General features: G+C 33.4%; 1 protein-coding gene across 1 annotated transcript; it reads right to left on the reverse strand.

The window, feature by feature from the left end:
* Positions 1 to 311: 311 nt before the first annotated feature.
* LOC117339531 (probable 28S ribosomal protein S26, mitochondrial) lies at positions 312 to 3519 on the reverse strand. The gene is made up of 4 exons (XM_033901189.1): positions 3247 to 3519; positions 2512 to 2655; positions 828 to 951; positions 312 to 526 (listed from the first exon to the last, which is right to left on the reverse strand). The coding sequence occupies exons 1-4, from the start codon at positions 3462 to 3464 to the stop codon at positions 350 to 352; spliced, it is 663 nt and encodes a 220-aa protein (XP_033757080.1). The 5' UTR covers positions 3465 to 3519; the 3' UTR covers positions 312 to 349.
* Between the last annotated feature and the right edge of the window lie 14347 nt (positions 3520 to 17866).

Genomic DNA, 17866 nt, shown 5'->3' on the forward strand with positions numbered 1-17866 from the left:
ATACCGGGGTTCACATACCAGTACATTTACATGTATAATGCTCGATTTAACAACAGGCTTCTTCGATTGAAATTTTAAGTCATTGGTGTAACATGGGTGACACTACTAATCTGTAAATTTATAAAGAAATAAATTAGATACTTATGTCATACTCATGAAAACAATTTTCATACATAGCAGATATGCATAACGACGGATGTGAACGCTAAACCACCAACGGATAATAAATATTTATGGACCGAACAAACACTTTATCCCCTTCTACTCTCACAGGCCAACAGCAGTATTGAACAAATAACTTGAGTCATTTATACATTTAAAAAAAAAGTTTAATCACAAAGCTATTAAATCACGTTGGTGGTACTTCTGATACTGTTGGCTCGGAATCTGTGACCCGCTCTTTTGATTCAGCTCCTATAACATTGCCCTTAAGGTCAACAGCAAATAGGTAGTTCTCGGTGGAGTCCAGCAAACGATCAATCACCTCATCTGCGTTACTCTCCGTAATAAAGTTATCAACCTGGTCCTGAAATCGCACAAATGATTTAATTTCACTTAAATGTACAGAAAACATCATCTTTGGGTTATCTTATTGGTAATATCAATAGTTTGAGAGCTAAAATGATTCATCGATGGTACATGTATTTAAACTGTTAAAGTTCTTATCATTCAGGCACCAATATTTTAGTTTTTTTCTTTATCCGGAAAAAATTACCATTTGGCTGCCTGTCCTCCCAATAATGATTTCCAAAACTAAGCAGGAAACCTCAAAGTTCATAATGCAAACACCGAAAAGACAATTTACATAACAAACTAAACACAATTACCAGTTCATATGCAACTCTTTCAGTGGCTTCTTGGTGTCGTCTTGCAGCTCTTCGCTCTCGTACAGACTTAATCCTGTTGATCTCATCCAGTCTTGCAGCAGCATCTTTACTTTGTCTTAGTTCCCTATAAAAGATAAACCAAGTATGCTAAAAGCCTGTACATCCATGACCTGAGACAAAATTTCTTGAATCACAAGTTCAATACATTGGAGTTGACAAAAAATTTGGAAACATTTCTGGTAAGTTGGTTGCAGGTTTTTGTACAGAAGTTCTAAATATGTATTTACCCATATTTATATGACCTTCAATTCTAGCTTTTTTGTAACAAGAACCATGAAATGTAATACAAAAAAGTATTACATACATGTACATTGTATTTGAACTTCGACCTCTATTTGTGACCTTAACCTTGAAGTAAACGTAAAAGATTTACCTTTAATATGACACACTTTTGAATCTACTGATGTATCATGTTTATAACTTTTTATAAAGTGTATGTGTCATCAAAATATTTTAAAAAGCTATGCCCTGAACAAGATGTTAAAAGTAACTTAGAATTATAACTGGCATCAACCTTAATGTGGACAATCTGAAAATAACCTCAATGTCTGGTGGATGTTCATCAATGTCTCTGTGAAAAAACATCACTGAGGGATAATATCAAGGCAGAACAGCTGTATGAACAGTCTACAAACATCGATTGAAAACGGAGTGTTTGCAAGCTTTTCGAAAATCTGCTTTCTTTGTCAAGCAAAGCAAATTTTCACTATTCAGCAATGGTTCTTCCCAATAGCAGTGAAGCACTACTACAGGCATTCAGAAGGAGGTGATGCCCCTTTTTGTTTTCAAAGCTTGCAAACACAATTTTTAAGCTGTCTTTCCAAAGAATATTACATTTGTATAACCGACCTGATAAATCTCATCATGAACAGAACTGAATAAGGAGAATTTCTGTTACTGTAACTGTACTGTAATTACTGTAAACATGGTTATTTTCGCTGAGGGTTGATTTCAATATGTAAACGATACGCGTTGGGGTAATTTTCGCGATCGATCCACCTTCGTTTGTCATTTGAGATTATGCAAATTGATATCAAAATAATACTCGGGGAAATTTTCGCGATCAAAAGGACCCCGTGTAATTAGCGTAAATTTCCCCCTCGCGTAAATTTCTACGTTTACAGTATTTTAAAAGCAACACATCAAATTCAATGAAGGAAAAAGAATACGAGAGGTTTACAGCATCAGTTGATAACTTGGAAGACTCTATTGATGTTTTAGTTTGGGAAACCAGCAGAAAAACAGGGCGACCATACAGAGGGGAAGGCTGTTAAGTCTAGACCTGAACAGTTCACATACATACACCTGGGGTGCCTGTTTGTTTATCCTCGTCTGTTTTTAAATATAATGTTTTAGGCATACTGTAAACGTACTTTATTTGACACATTCAAATTTTAGTGCAAAACCAAATTAAAACAGATTAAGGGAAGGATGAATTAGCACACCAACAATGACTGCCACAGAAACCAATGTATAAAAACTACAATTAGCACAAACATATTAATTTAGCATAATGCGTCCAGTGCAGAAAACACTTAGGTCAGATTACAGCTAAAATATGCATGTTTACAGCATCTCTGGTCCAACAGTTTGTACCATGATAAAGACCGTTCTCATCGCTCACCTATTCTTTGCTACATTAATATTCCATTGTTCATTCTGTGTTATCATCCTCGTCCACTCCTGCTCTCTCTCCAGTTTTCCAAAAGTAAGCATTTTCTTTTTCTTCTCTTTATTCACTTCTTCTATCACCTGGACCAAGTGGGATCTAAGATAAATAGGTTCCAAAATATAATTAATGTAAAACTTTAAACAACAAATCTGTGAAATGCATCTTAAATAAACTAGTTTGTATGTGGCCCAATGCATTCAGGATGTTTTTCAATACTCTATCCTATTTCACAGCTAGGATTTCTCTTTAGCGTATATTCCGTACTGTAGAGCATAGCTAAGTTAGTCCAGTAAGCAGTAGTGGCTTCGATAGGCAGATGCCTGATAGTCTTTAAGGAGAAAAATATATCTCTAGTGTATATTTTCTACTCCCAAATGTATATTTCATTCTGTGAATAGACATTATTTTGCCACTTTCTATTGTTATTTTAAGTTTTTTAATGGTTTAGCCGTGTCTTAATGTGTCCGAGCTCAGATGATTTTTATTGTCCGAGTTGAAAAGATGCACAGGAATTTCTACAGTGCTTACATTTAGTCTCACGTTTTATTGCTTTTTCTTCTTCTTATATTCTGTCATCACATGTCAGTTCGGCATCTTGTAAATCTTATGTCATCTCTGCTCAATTGATTAATACAATGGTTTTTAAGATCCAATTTCGTCATGCATACAAAACCCAAATCATCTCACCTGATCGATCTCATTTCTGTGTTGTATTGGTTCGTACGCATTCTCATCAGCTTCATTTCTTCAGGATCTTTTGGTGTCGGCTGCCTTACAATGTATATCTTACTACGGGCTTTGGGAAGGTGTCTTGGTTTCCGCCATCTGACAAATGTCAATGCAGGAAAACATGTCAAGCGAGATGCAGTTTCATAGAGAGAGAGAGTTTTAGAAATCAGCGACATGACTTTCGTGCCTCACACAAATCCAAAATCTTAAGCGCGTGTTACACCACGATTGTATATCTTCTGGTACGACTAATGTCAGGATTAATTTTCAATCGGGGTAGGGGTGAAAATCAGATAAATCATACAGAATATGCGTTTAAACATGAACTTTATGCGAAGAAACCTATGAACTGTAAACAACTTCTCAAGACTTGTTCCCATACTGTTTATATCGCACGTTATAATATGATTACCATTTTCAGCACTTGAAACGGAAACATATATTACAGTACAGTACCGGTAGCTCAAAAGTTCAGCATAGCAATTTAACAAGTCAGAAGGTATCCGTACGTTAACCCCACTCGAAACTTGATTATTACAGATGTTATTTAGTGCAAGGCAATTTTTGATATTTATTGAAATCTTTCAATGTAAGTTTACAGGCTGATAAAAATGAAGATCTATCTAGAACCCACTGGGGTATTATCTATGGGGCGCCGTTTTACTATTTATTCCCCTTTGGTGATATCACCTATTCGAATTGGTGATATCACCTATTCGAATAGGTGATATCACCAATTCATTTTTCAAATAAGTGATATCACCTATTCGAATAGGTGATATCACCAATTCGAATAGGTGATATCACTTAATGAAACGAATAGGTGATATCACTTATTCGAATAGGTGATATCACTCATTCGAATAGGTGATATCACTTAAAAATATTCTAAAGTGATATCACCAATTCGAATAGGTGATATCATTTATAAAATTCTTAAGTGATATCACCTATTCGAATGAGTGATATCACCTATACGAATAGGTGATATCACTTATGACATTTTATAAGTGATATCACCTATTCGAATGAGTGATATCACTATGGGCCGCCGTTTTACTATTTATTCCCGTTTGGTGATATCACCCATTCGAATAGGTGATATCACTTATTCAATCCGTGATATCACCTATTCGAATAGGTGATATCACTCATTCATTTTTCAAATAAGTGATATCACCTATTCGAATTGGTGATATCACCTATTCGTTTCATTAAGTGATATCACCTATTCGAATGAGTGATATCACCTATTCGAATTGGTGATATCACCTATTCGTTTCAATAAGTGATATCACCTATTCGAATGGGTGATATCACTCATTTGAATAGGTGATATCACCAAATGGGAATAAATAGCAAAACGGCGCCCCATAATTATCGACCAATTGTCTGATCAAAGCTTGATACAAGTCGTAAGAAGCGTTGTCTTGTCATTCAATCGCTTCCATCACTCAGAAATCTCACTTCTGAATACCTTGACTAACTTAGATGCTTTCCTTATATTTCTGAGTGCCTTCATATTCATAATGGATGACGTTGTTGAAAGTGACTAGGCGCGGGTTTTTTCAAAACAACGTAATGTTACGGGAGAATTTACAGCAAAGGGAAAATTAAAGTGTGTTTTTTATGATATACACACAGATATTATGACAGTTTTTATTGTATGAACTGTATGTGAAAGAGTATTTTAAGGTTTTAATGAAAAATGGGATAGTCAAGTCAGCTACAAGAAAAAAAAATGGGATGGTCGATAATACCCTGACGAAATTTTAATCGCAGGGTATTATCGACCGTTGGCTAGTTTGACGGTATACAGGATATGTATGGCGCGGGAAGGATGTCATAATTAAATATTTTTGCCTAGGCAGAAATCGAATTTTGCCTAGGCAAAAATAGAATATTGCCTAGGCAAAAATAATATTGCCTAGGCAAAATTCGATTTTTGCATAGGCAAAAATATTTCTGCCTAAGCAAAAATAATTTTGCCTAGGCAAAATTTGCCTAAGCCTAATTGTAAAATTTACCCATAGAAGGAAAAAACATGAAATCATCAGTGCCCGCCACGAACTAGCAGGAACCAAGATTGTGGTATATGAGGACTTGACGCGCATCAACAGGCAAAAACTGACGGAAGCATACAAACTGAACTGTGTGAAGAGATCCTACAGTATTGACGGGAAGCTATTCGTTCTTCTTCAAGACAAAAGGAAACGTAGACTATCCTTGAGCACTCCTCTCGAGGAGAGCTATTTATTAGACGATGCCAATTTCGTGATGAGGAATTAGACATAATTGATGATCGGTGCGGACATCAAACCAGTATATTATCTGGTTACCGATCAGTTATACATCTAACTGGCTGATTTCTATTTGATTATATTTGTGTTTCAATTCGTCTTTAAATTCAATTTGTGTGTGATTGGTTATTCGGTGCGCACGGATGTATAAATGGACCTTTAATTCTAATGCATGCAGGTAAGATCTATTTGTTAATATTATAACTACCATCAGTTCTGCTGGTTTATCTTGAGTTATTATATTATTCTACAAGCTATTTTAGTGCTACTACATGTATATATATATATGTCTGTAAACATCTTGAACATAGTTTTGTTAGGTATGCACATTGTATATAACTGCTTAACCCATATAGCTTTATATAGGCCTACTGGAAGTTGTATTAGGCCTAGTGGCAATTTTACATACAATTTATTTACCTATTTATTTGTACTTTTAAGAAAAGTCAGGGACGTATAATAAGATCTGGAAAAGTAGTAGTCCCCAGAACAATTAAGTTAGATGGATACCTATGAATATATGTACAGTTTCTCTCAAACAGTCTCAATTTTTTAATTTATTTTAACGAGTCAAAAATAAGTAACATATATACTTAGTAGTATCAGAAAAATATATATAATATATATATATATTTTTTTATCATAAATTTCCGGAAATATATATAATTTGGTCTGTATCAATGGGAAGCTTATAGTCTCCCATCGGATTGAGCAAGCGTTTAGTTGATTGAGACCAATATCGCTCTTGTTAGTTTACAATACGTACATCCGGTTCTTTTTCCGGCATACTGTGCATTCTGTTCATAGATCTCCGCGGACTAACAGAATAAGATAATATTCAACGATGAAAAGGTCATGTAAGTGCTGAGTGGTGGTCATCTATACGTTGACCTATGTATATGATTTTATGTTTTCTTGTTCTCTTTTTATGTTTTATGTTCTTTTCTGTCTCACTCTGTTTTCTAGGAGGTCTCATACTAATGATTTGTAATGGAATTTCTGAACTAACATGAGTAATATCTGCATACTTTCGGCAAACTGTCAGGGCCTTGGGGATAGATTAAAGAGGAAAGATGTCTTTTCGTACCTGAGAGACAAACAGTACGGTATATTTTGCTTACAGGACACACATTTTACATCAGACCAAGAAAATATCATTAGAAATGAATGGGGTTATGACTGCTACTTTAGTTCTTTTGCATCCAACTCACGGGGTATTACTATTTTACTTAATAACAACTTTGAAAGCAAAGTTCATAAAGAGAAGAGAGACTTAAATGGTAATTTTCTTGCGCTTGACATTGATATTGAAGGTTCCAGAACAACTCTTATCTCACTATACGGCCCGAATCGAGACAGCCCAGATTTCTATGATCTAATTTCAGATACAATAGAGACTTTTGATAATGATAAGATAATAATATGTGGGGATTTTAACCTTGTTTTGAACCCAGATTTCGACTATGATGATAATTACAGAAATCTACACAATAATAGTGCCTCTAGGGAAAAGATTTTAGAGTTTATTGAAAATTATAGCCTGATCGATATTTATAGGGAATTGCATCCTAACAGTAGAAGATACACTTGGCGTCGAACTAACCCAATAAAACAAGCCAGACTAGATTTTTTCCTGGTTTCAGAAAATCTTTTATCTAGTATTAACAAGTCTAATATTGAGCCAAGCTATAGGTCAGACCATTCAGCCGTAATATTATCTCTGAAAATAAACGAATTCAAAAGAGGGAGGGGTTTTTGGAAACTGAATAATTCCTTGCTTAATGAACCAGATTATTTAGATATGATAAAACAAACTATTGAGACTGTCAAGTTACAATACTGCCCGCCTGTGTATAACTTTAACACTTTGTCTAACATTCCAAATAGTGATATTCAATTCCTAATTAACGATCAATTATTTTTAGAAACATTGCTGATGGAAATAAGGGGAAAGTCTATTTCATATGCATCTTTTAGGAAAAAGCAACAGAATATGAGAGAAGAAGAGTTAAAGAAAATAATAGAAACTTTAGAAGGTAATTCAGACTCTGACCAGGATGAAATTAGTGATAAGAAAAAGCAATTAGAGTCTATTCGTTTGAAAAAGATTAGAGGTAGCATGATAAGATCAAGAGCAAAATGGATTGAGGAGGGGGAGAAACCAACATCATATTTTTTTAATCTAGAAAATAGAAATTTTACTTCAAAAATCATTCCGAAGATACAGAAGGAAGATAATGTTGTAATTACTAATCAGGATGAAATATTAAATGAAGTGCGATTATTTTATGAGGAATTATATAGATTTAGAGAAGTTGATGATGTTAATCTTGATGTGTTTCTTGAAGGCTGTGGTGTTCCAAAGCTAAGCGAGTATGATGCAAATGGTTTGGAAGGTAAAATATCTTTGAATGAAGCTGGCCATGTTTTAAAAAATATGAAAAATAATAAGAGTCCAGGATCTGACGGTTTTACAGCTGAATTTTTTAAGGTATTCTGGTATTACCTGGGTGATTTTGTTGTTCGTTCAATTAATTATAGTTTTTCAGTAGGTCAACTGTCAATCACACAAAGACAAGGAGTTATAACTTGTATTCCTAAGGGAGATAAGTCACGTCATTTTTTGAAAAACTGGAGACCCATTTCACTCCTAAATATCACGTATAAAATAGCTTCTGGAATTATATCCCATCGAATAAAATCAGTTTTAGGAAAGCTCATTAATGAAGATCAGACAGGATTTTTAGCAGGGCGCTACATTGGGGAAAACATTCGTACAGTATATGATATAATGCACTATGCAGAGGATCTCAACATCCCAGGTATGTTACTTATGATAGATTTTGAAAAAGCATTCGATTCAGTTTCATGGAATTTTATCAATAACGTATTAGAATATTTTAACTTTGGGACAGATATAAGGAATTGGGTTAATATTCTTCATAATAATGTTTTTTCTTCAATTAATCAGGGTGGTAATATTTCTTCATCAATTAGCATACAGCGTGGTTGTCGTCAAGGGGATCCCATTGCCCCATATATCTTCATCCTTTGTGTTGAGGTTTTAGCAGCACGAATAAGAAACAATAGAAACATCAAGGGAATACAACTCCAAAATATAGATATTCTGAATGTACAATATGCAGATGACACAGGATTAATTCTAGATGGTTCAGAGATGTCTTTAAAAGAATCAATTACTGAATTAAATAGTTTTGCCAATATTTCAGGGCTTAATATAAATACTAATAAAACTCAGGTAATATGGATTGGCAGTAAAAAATACAGTCAGGAAACTTTTTTACCCGAACTGAATCTGATTTGGGGAAAAGACAAATTCACTTTTTTAGGAATAGACTTTTCTGTGGATCTTGGTGAAATCCCTAGAATGAATTTTGACAAAAAGTTGGTGAAACTTAAATCTCTAATCAATATATGGAGTAGGAGGAACTTTACACCGCTTGGTAAAATTAACATAATCAAATCCTTACTAATCTCTCAATTTAATTATCTATTTATTACCCTACCAAGTCCACCTGAAAAATATATTACTAAACTGAATTCTATATTATTCAACTTTTTGTGGGGTGGTAAACCTCATAAAATAAAAAAGGATGTTGTTATTCAAGATTATGTAGATGGAGGTTTGAAAATGGTTGATCTGCATGCATTTATCGATTCCCTTAAGCTAAGTTGGGTCAGGAGAGTTTTTCAGTCATCAGGGAAATGGAATGTACTTTTAAATTTGACTGTTGATATAAAAAAATTACAAAATTGTGGCAAGGAATATATTAGTACATGTGTTTCTAATTGTAAAAATAAATTTTGGAAGGAAATCTTCAAATGTTGGGTTAGATTGAATAACTCAAATTATATGAGGGTGATACGCCAAGATTCTATATTAAAAACACCACTTTGGTATAACAATGACATCCAAATAGGGAATAAATTTGTTTTCTATCCACACTGGTTTAAAGCCACTGTTTATACTATAAATGACCTTGTAAAAAATATTTGTGATATGACTTTTTATTCCCTTAATGAATTCCGTCAAAACTATAGAATAAATACAAATTTTCTACAATATCATGGTCTAGTCACAGCTGTAAAGCATTTTCTTAGAAGATTTGAGTTTATGATAGAAAGACCAGACTTACCATTTTTACCATCAAACATAGAAATATTTTATAAGAGTAAAAAGGGATCTAAAGACTTTTATAACTGCATCATTACAGCACCTTCAACACCAAATGGGGTAAGAAAATGGAATGAAGAATTTGACTTTGAGTTTAATCGTGAAAAATGGGTTAAAATACTTAAACTTCCATTTACTATCACGAAAAGTTCTAAATTGCAATGGTTTCAAGTTAGAATTTTACATCATATTCTAGTAACTAACACTTTTCTTTTTAAAATAAACATATACCCTAGTCCTTTATGTACACTCTGTAACATGGAAAGAGAAACTATTGTCCATTGTCTATGGGAATGCACAGAAGTGCAGGAACTACTACAGCGATTTGAAACTTTATGTGACATTTTCCTCATTCCTATTTTTATAAATAAAGAATCTTTTCTTTTTGGTATACTATCATCTCAAGCAAATATGGTTGATAACGAAATTTTAGTAATTATAAAACACTACATCTATAAAAGTAGATGTCTACATAAATCTTTGAGTCTGAATGCTCTTATCAATGTCATTAAAGACCACTTCATTGTTCAGAAATATATCATCAGCAGCAAAAATGAATACATGAAAAGGAAATTTGAAATTAATTGGAGGAAATGGAAAGCCATTGTTGAAATGTAACAGTAGTACAAATAATATTATTAATACTGTATGCCCATCTTACATGTTTTTTATTGTTAATGCTATCGCATGCTCTGACTTTTGCCTATTGTTCGAAAATGTAATGTTTTATTAATACTCAAATTATACAAGGAATTTTGAATATATTTCGGATATTTTAGCTATGGGACCTCTAACTTCCTTTTCTTTCCTACCTACACCCTTTCTCTCTCTCTCTCTCTTTCTCTCTTTATTGTTCTCTTTCTATTTTGTGTGTGTCTCTGTCTCCTACAATATTTAGTGTTACTATTTCAATTTAATACAGTTAATTTTTATCTCTTCAATGTTTGTCTACTGTATTATCCTGGTATGTATGGTGAATGGATGTAAAGGTGTATATGTTTGTGAGTTATGTATGCACACACATAAAAAAGTTATAATTTAAAAAAGGAAAACTATATATGAAAGAGATATGTATGTTTCTTGATTGTGCAATATTACGTACAGTGTTTATGTTACATGTTACTGTTGATATTATATAGTAATTTGGATATACATATAACTTTATATATGGCATTAATATTTTGGACAACTTATATGTACTTAAAAGTTCTTTAGCAATATAGTGACTATTATGTCATTTAATCAATTAACTATACTCAATATTATAGATCAATTGACTTTTGACAATTTCATATATACTAAATTTATTCCATAATACATAATACAATGAAAAAAACCCATTAATTGACAGTTTGGTTTTCTTCAGTATATATGTGTGTGAATGTGAAGTGTGTGAATGTGATGTTTATTGCCTTGTAATCCAAAATGAAATGTCTTTGAAAATAAAAAAATTATAAAAAAAAAAAAATTTGCCTAAGCATAAATCGAATATTGCCTAGGCTGAAATATTTTTGCCTAAGCAATATTCGATTTTTGCCAAGGCAGAACTAATTTTGCCTAAGCATAAATCGAATATTTCCTAGGTTGAAATACTAATTGCCTAAGCAATATTCTATTTTTGCCTAGGCAAAAATATTTAATTATGACATCCTTCCCGTGCCATAGATATGTTCATATTTACACGACAGTGTAATGGTGAGCGTAGTACTTAGTCTGTTGACTCTTCTTGCATTTGTATACGTGTACAAATTTGAATACACTCACCGGCACGTATTTCATTTTTTTTTTTTTTTCTGTTGTAATAAACTGAATTAAAATATGCTGTGGAGTCTCAAGTACTCAAATAACCTGTATATTTAAAATTATATTGGTAATTTGATGGGTTCAAACTTACAACAAAAGGACTAATTTATTGATAAGTTACATGTGTATCTTTTTATATAGAGCGATATTTGTGCTAATATTTATTTACCAGAACAGTCCCAAATGAACCAGATTCCAGCTTTAATCCCACTGTAACATAAACATAAAATTTCCCTTTTTTTTTTTACAATTTATATCAAAATTATAGCATTACAATAAAATAAGAGAAACTAATTAGCATGCACTTGGTTACGTATCAGATTGATGATAAATATCAGTTCTATAGTTCGACGAATCTATTTCTATGAAAAAGGATATATATATAAAGTTAATTTTACTTATAGATGAAGCGAATAGAAATGTGTTTCCAGAGCATTATGCTTGATGTTACTGACAAATAGAAAAGAAACTGAATACAAATCAATGGAGAAAAACAGCAGAAAGAGAAAAAAAAAAGGAGCAAAACAACATACAGAGGAACGAAAACGACTAAGAGGGGGAAGGGAACTAAGCAAACGGTTATTAAAACGAAATCAAAGTACTGAAAGTACTGAAGACACAAACGAAAAACAAATTATTTTAACTGCTTTTGTTTAGTGGGGACATGGTCAGCTTTGTATGGAACATCACCAATACCTGATTAGGACTAGGACAAAATATTGGCAAGAAAAGAAATTCATATCTACTTTTGATTGCAAGTGCGTCTTGGCAGCTAATTGTCAGAATAGGTACTCAGGTAATCTTATTTGACATCTTCAATGGGTTAATGTATACGTAGTTGTAGATGTAATATGAAGGTCCTAGATTACCAGTAAAATTAATGAGGCCTTTCTTTTCCAACTTTTGAGGATCCCATGCCTATAAGCGCTTCACAAATTATCATTATCATTAGCCATTGAAAAGATATTTATACATTTGATGTAGCGCCCCATCTAGCTACCAGCTTTTAGATCAGAGCTCAGGTTAAAAACACTTGTGTGATTGTTTTAGGATGTTATCGTGTGTGTGAGCCCTGGTTTGAATGATGTTATGTCAAGGTTTTGAATGATATTTTGTGGCAGATTGTTCTATCCCTTCAGTACCTTCTGTAAAATAGCGATAACAAACTTCAATTGTCAAAATACAATATGGCTGCCTGTCGACCATGTTGTTTTCCGATTAGTCTCAAAATGCAATATCCATAACTAAGCACCTAGGGGAACCTACATATAAAATTTGAGAAAGATCCCTTCAGCACTTTCTCAGAAATAGCGATAACAAACTTCAATTGTCTAAATCCAAGATGGCTGCCTGTCGGCCATATTGTTTTCCGATTGGTCTCAAAATGCAATATACATAACTAATGTAAGCACCAAGAGAAACCTATATATGAAATTTGAGAAAGATCAATTCAGTGCTTTCTGAGAAATAGCAATAACAAACTTCAATTGTCAAAACCTAAGATGGCTGCCTGTCGGCCATATTGTTTTCCGATTGGTCTCAAAATGCAATATGCATAACCACCCACCAAGGGGAACCTACATATCAAATTTGAGAAAGATCCCTTCAGCACTTTCTGAGAAATAGCGATAACAAACTTCAATTGTCCAAATCCAAGATGGCTGCCTGTCGGCCATGTTGTTTTCCGATTAGTCTCAAAATGCAATATGCATAACTAGGCACCGAGGGGAACCTACTTATGAAATTTGAAAAAGATCCCGTCAACACTTTCTGAGAAATAGTGATAACAAACTTCAATTGACAAATTCCAAGATGGCTGCCTGTCGGCCTTATTGTTTTCCGATTGGTCTCAAAATGCAATATGCATAACTAATGTTAGCACCAAGAGGAACCTACATATGAAATTTGAGAAAGACCAATTCAGTGCTTTCTGAGAAATAGCAATAACAAACTTCAATTGTCAAAACCTAAGATGGCTGCCTGTCGGCCATATTGTTTTCCGATAAGTCTCAAAATGCAATATGCATAACTAGAAACCAAGAGAAACCTATATATGAAATTTTAGAAGATCCCTTCAGTACTTTGAGAAATAGCGATAACAAGAATTGTTTACGGATGGAGGGACGGACGGACCACGGACGCAGGCGATTTGAATAGCCCACCATCTGATGATGGTGGGTTAAAAACACCTGGGTCTGATAAACAGACTCTGGAGGCGTAGAATGCGGATGTAGACAGGGCAGGGTATACCATCACAACGGCCACATTAAACTAAGCACTATATTCAAAACTTAGAATTACATGCTCATATCAGCTCAGACTTGAGACAGTTTCTTAATCGCTCATTAGAGTGAACATGATTTTCATATAGCACTCTACGTTATATGTTTACACTCCATACTGTGTAGCTACAAATAATCTATACAACAAAAACACATTCATTCACATGTACAGTTCAAATCAATTTGAAGTGGAATTTTGTTTTTCACCTATGTACATTGCATCAAATATTCTCTGCAATAGTATATGTACCATATACATAACTGTAACTGCATGATACATATATATATGTATGGTATATATATCATGTTAATTAATGTTAGTGAGATGTGAATGTAGCTATATGTATTGATATCGTCGATTTCAAAATCAGAGTTTTTTTTTTTAATCTGCAGCATCTGTCAGATGAAAATGTAGTTCGAATGCCCAAACTGGATGAACTGTACATGTAGTAGCCTTCTTCAAAGTCCATTATGAATGCTTTTCATACAAATGTATTTCTTTCAATTGTTCATGTGTTTAAATTATTAGAACACTGAAGTAATTTTTATTTTCATAAAAATGGAAGTACTGCTTATCTTTAAAACTAAATTGGATATTGATAAGATAAATTTGCCAAAATGTTAAAAATCAAACCTTATTAAGTAGAATCTAAACAGTTGTAAATGGCTAAGCCCACTATTCTTAACAACAAAATTACTCATTTTGATTCTCTGTCAAATATAATCAGGTTACTTGAAGACTTTGTCAGAAAAGTTAACACATATATACATTATTAATAGTTGCTTTAATTAAATTAATCTGAATTTGAACATTAAACCGACTTAACAATTTAAATGAAAAAAATGTGTTTTCACCATTGACCATAATTGATAAGAAGAAAATAATTATTTAACTCAACCTATGATATAGTATGTAACAGCCATCAAGACAATACTATTATCTTTAGTCATGCCAAGTTATTTCACAATAGGATATATGCACAACACAAACAAGTTTTACACATTTTTGTTGTTTAGAAGAATAATGAACTTAGTAATTTTTGCTGTTCTTCTCAAATAATATGTACTAGTGTTGTAAAGAAAAAAGATTAAATAATAATAATAAATCTAAGTTATAATAAATTATATGCATTGATTTATCAATACTTTACTGTGCATTAGTTTAAAGGTTAATTTAATTCAGAAGCTGAAATGATTTAAGACAGAAAAAACCGCAGATGTAGGAATATAACATTTCCACTGCCTTTAAATATCTCTGGTTAAATTTAGCAATCAGTACATTTCCATGAAAAATGGTGTTTTCTAAAGAGTTACTGCCCTTTAACCATCCCTGAAGCGTTCAAAACTCCACCAAACATAATAAAGGTCTATGTAGATGTACATCGTAGACCCCTTTCTTTTTTATAATATGCTTCGACTGTTATGTAATATTTCAAATGATAATGATAGATCATTTTCTTTTTTTTTAAACCATCACGAATATTAGAAAAAAAGAATCAGTCGCTATAATTAGAGATGAAATTTTCAGTGACGTCTAAATCTGCATGCAGACAGCCACGTTAATGCGGTACGCGTTCTGTAAACGAAAAACTTCATGTGCATTACGTAGGATATAATCAATAGATCCGAAGTCAATATTAATATTCACAAGTCCATTTGCCTTTTCGAAACCCTATTCAGTGAGAATTTATTTAACTTTTTATTTGCAAACATGCGTATGGTACTCGACTGCCGTTGTTGTGATATTGTCATGATGAATAGACAACTTTTTTCTTTCGTAAAAAAACATCTATATAATCTAACCATCTGCAGACTACATCAATCACATGCAAGTTATTATTTCAGTGAGAAAATGGCAGTCAAAGTTGGGTTTGATCACCTACTCTTGCTTTTATTATTGTTTACATTACTGAAAGATGGCGGACAAAATCGGATGCTGGATGAGTGATTTTCAATGTACAAAATAACAACGATATTCCGACGAAACTTTATCAATATTATAACCCATTCAGTAACATGCCACCAAAGAAAAAAAAACACATAGATGTCGATGATGAAAATTCAGCGTGATATGTTAGTAGATTTTTCTTCCGGGTCACAGGTAAGCAGCAATATGGCGCCAGCGAAAAGTCGATTGTATCATTCCGCGTGAAATCTAATGCGTTCAACGCGGGAAAATATTCTTACGTATCATCGACAGAACATACTTAAATTAAATACTTTGAAAACTATATATTTGTGAGGTTCTGTTGTTTTGTCATATATCTAACGAAAACTGCAGTGTTGCATTTAACTCCGTAAGTCACGGGACTATTATTTTTTTGCGATAGAATATGATTGTGAAGTGGCAGTGGGAGTTGTGTCAGAGCGAACGAAAATGCCAAAAAAAACCACATTGTCCTGTCAGCTTCTATATTTTTTTAATAGCTGAACTTCACTGTATGTCATTTTTTATCGTGAAGTTAAACAAATATTTACTGCATAACATTACGGAGTTACTGTAAAGCAACGTTTAGATTGGCCAACAGCAGTATCCGCCGAGATTTTGTCAGCTACCCTCAAAAGCGCTGACATAGACTCAAACTTACGTTTGTGTCTACGTTTGTGTCAACAAAACAAAAGGTGATTTTTTTATAGCTGAACTTTACAATATGTCATTTTTTATCGTGAATATTTACGATATTTACAAATATTTACTGCATAGCATTACGGAGTTACTGTAAAGCAACGGTTAGATTGGCCAAGGCAGTATCCGCCAGAGGGCATCGTAGATTTTGTCAGCTACACCTCAAAAGCGCTGACATAGACTCAAACTTACGTTTGTGTCAAAAATGACATGTGAACAACTTTTTGACTCGGACAGTGATGATTTCCAGGTAAAATTCGAGTCTGATTATGATAAACTGTTTTGTCCTGGCTGTCAGTCGACAGGTGGTAAATCTTTATGGTGTCACATTCCGTGCAGCAACAATACAACTCTCGTAAACCTGAATCGGGATGCAGATATTCAGGCATACAGGTTCAGGTGCGACTTCTGTTTGTAAGGCCCAGATAGCTTGAAATAACTTTTGTGTTTTGTTTCCATAGTTTGTTTTCGGCCACCTTATTGTTGTTCGGCATTTTTGTACTTAAAAAATTATAATTTTATAAAGATTCTTATATGACTAAAGAGCGTGTTAATAGTTTTGATGAAAATGTTGTCGAAAAATAAAATGATACTATCAATTCTTTGAAATGTGTTCTTATGGTCGATAATACCCGGAAGTGGTTGATAATACCCAGCATATATTGTTGATTAACACAGAAGGTTATCTTAAGGTCATACAACGTCTATGCATCCAGTTGGTCAATAAATATTGCTCTTGGATTAGGCTATCGGATCATCGATGTTTGAGCAGTATGTGACAGTGCAACTCTCGGATGCAGTGAATTTACCCTTAAATGGTCGATAATACCCCAGTGTACTCTAGTAAGATCACTGGGCCTGAAGAGCCAAGTAAGCTATTATTGCCTCTCTATCATCCGTTGTCCAACTGGCATGATTTTCCCTTTTAACAACTTTTTTTTCAAAAACCAAAAGACCTAGAATCATGATTTTTGGCTGGTTTCTGGGATGGAGCGCCAAAGGAATTGAGAAAAGAAACAACCTTGACTCATATTCAAGGTCACAGGGGTCAAATTTGTAAAAACATTCAAACAACTTCTTTCAAACCTTGGGATTGAGCCCACAAAATGTGCCAAAACAAAGGACCTTGGCCTCTGTTCAAGGTTACGGGGCCAAAGGTGTTAAAAGCATTCTAACCATTCTTCATGGTAGATCCATGGGATAGAGCTGCACATACATGTAGTTAACAAAAAGAAATTAGTTTGGCCAATATTTAAGGTTACAGGAGTCAAATTTCTTAGGACATTCAACTCATTCAACTGATTAATAATTTTCCATTGAACAACTTTTTTTTTAAAACCAATATGCGTAGAAAAACCCATACAGTAGGCAA

This window comes from Pecten maximus, chromosome 12, assembly GCF_902652985.1.
Source record: "Pecten maximus chromosome 12, xPecMax1.1, whole genome shotgun sequence".
Classification (NCBI taxonomy): Eukaryota; Metazoa; Mollusca; class Bivalvia; order Pectinida; family Pectinidae; genus Pecten; species Pecten maximus.

Excerpts from the sequence above, each read along its gene's own strand:
- LOC117339531 (XM_033901189.1), bottom strand. The coding sequence starts at position 3,464 with ATGTCGCTGATTTCTAAAACTCTCTCTCTCTATGAAACTGCATCTCGC. Across the intron at positions 2,656-3,246 it reads ACAGAAATGAGATCGATCAG|ATCCCACTTGGTCCAGGTGA; the intron begins GTGAGATGATTT and ends TATTTATCTTAG. Across the intron at positions 952-2,511 it reads ATTAATGTAGCAAAGAATAG|GGAACTAAGACAAAGTAAAG; the intron begins GTGAGCGATGAG and ends TATCTTTTATAG.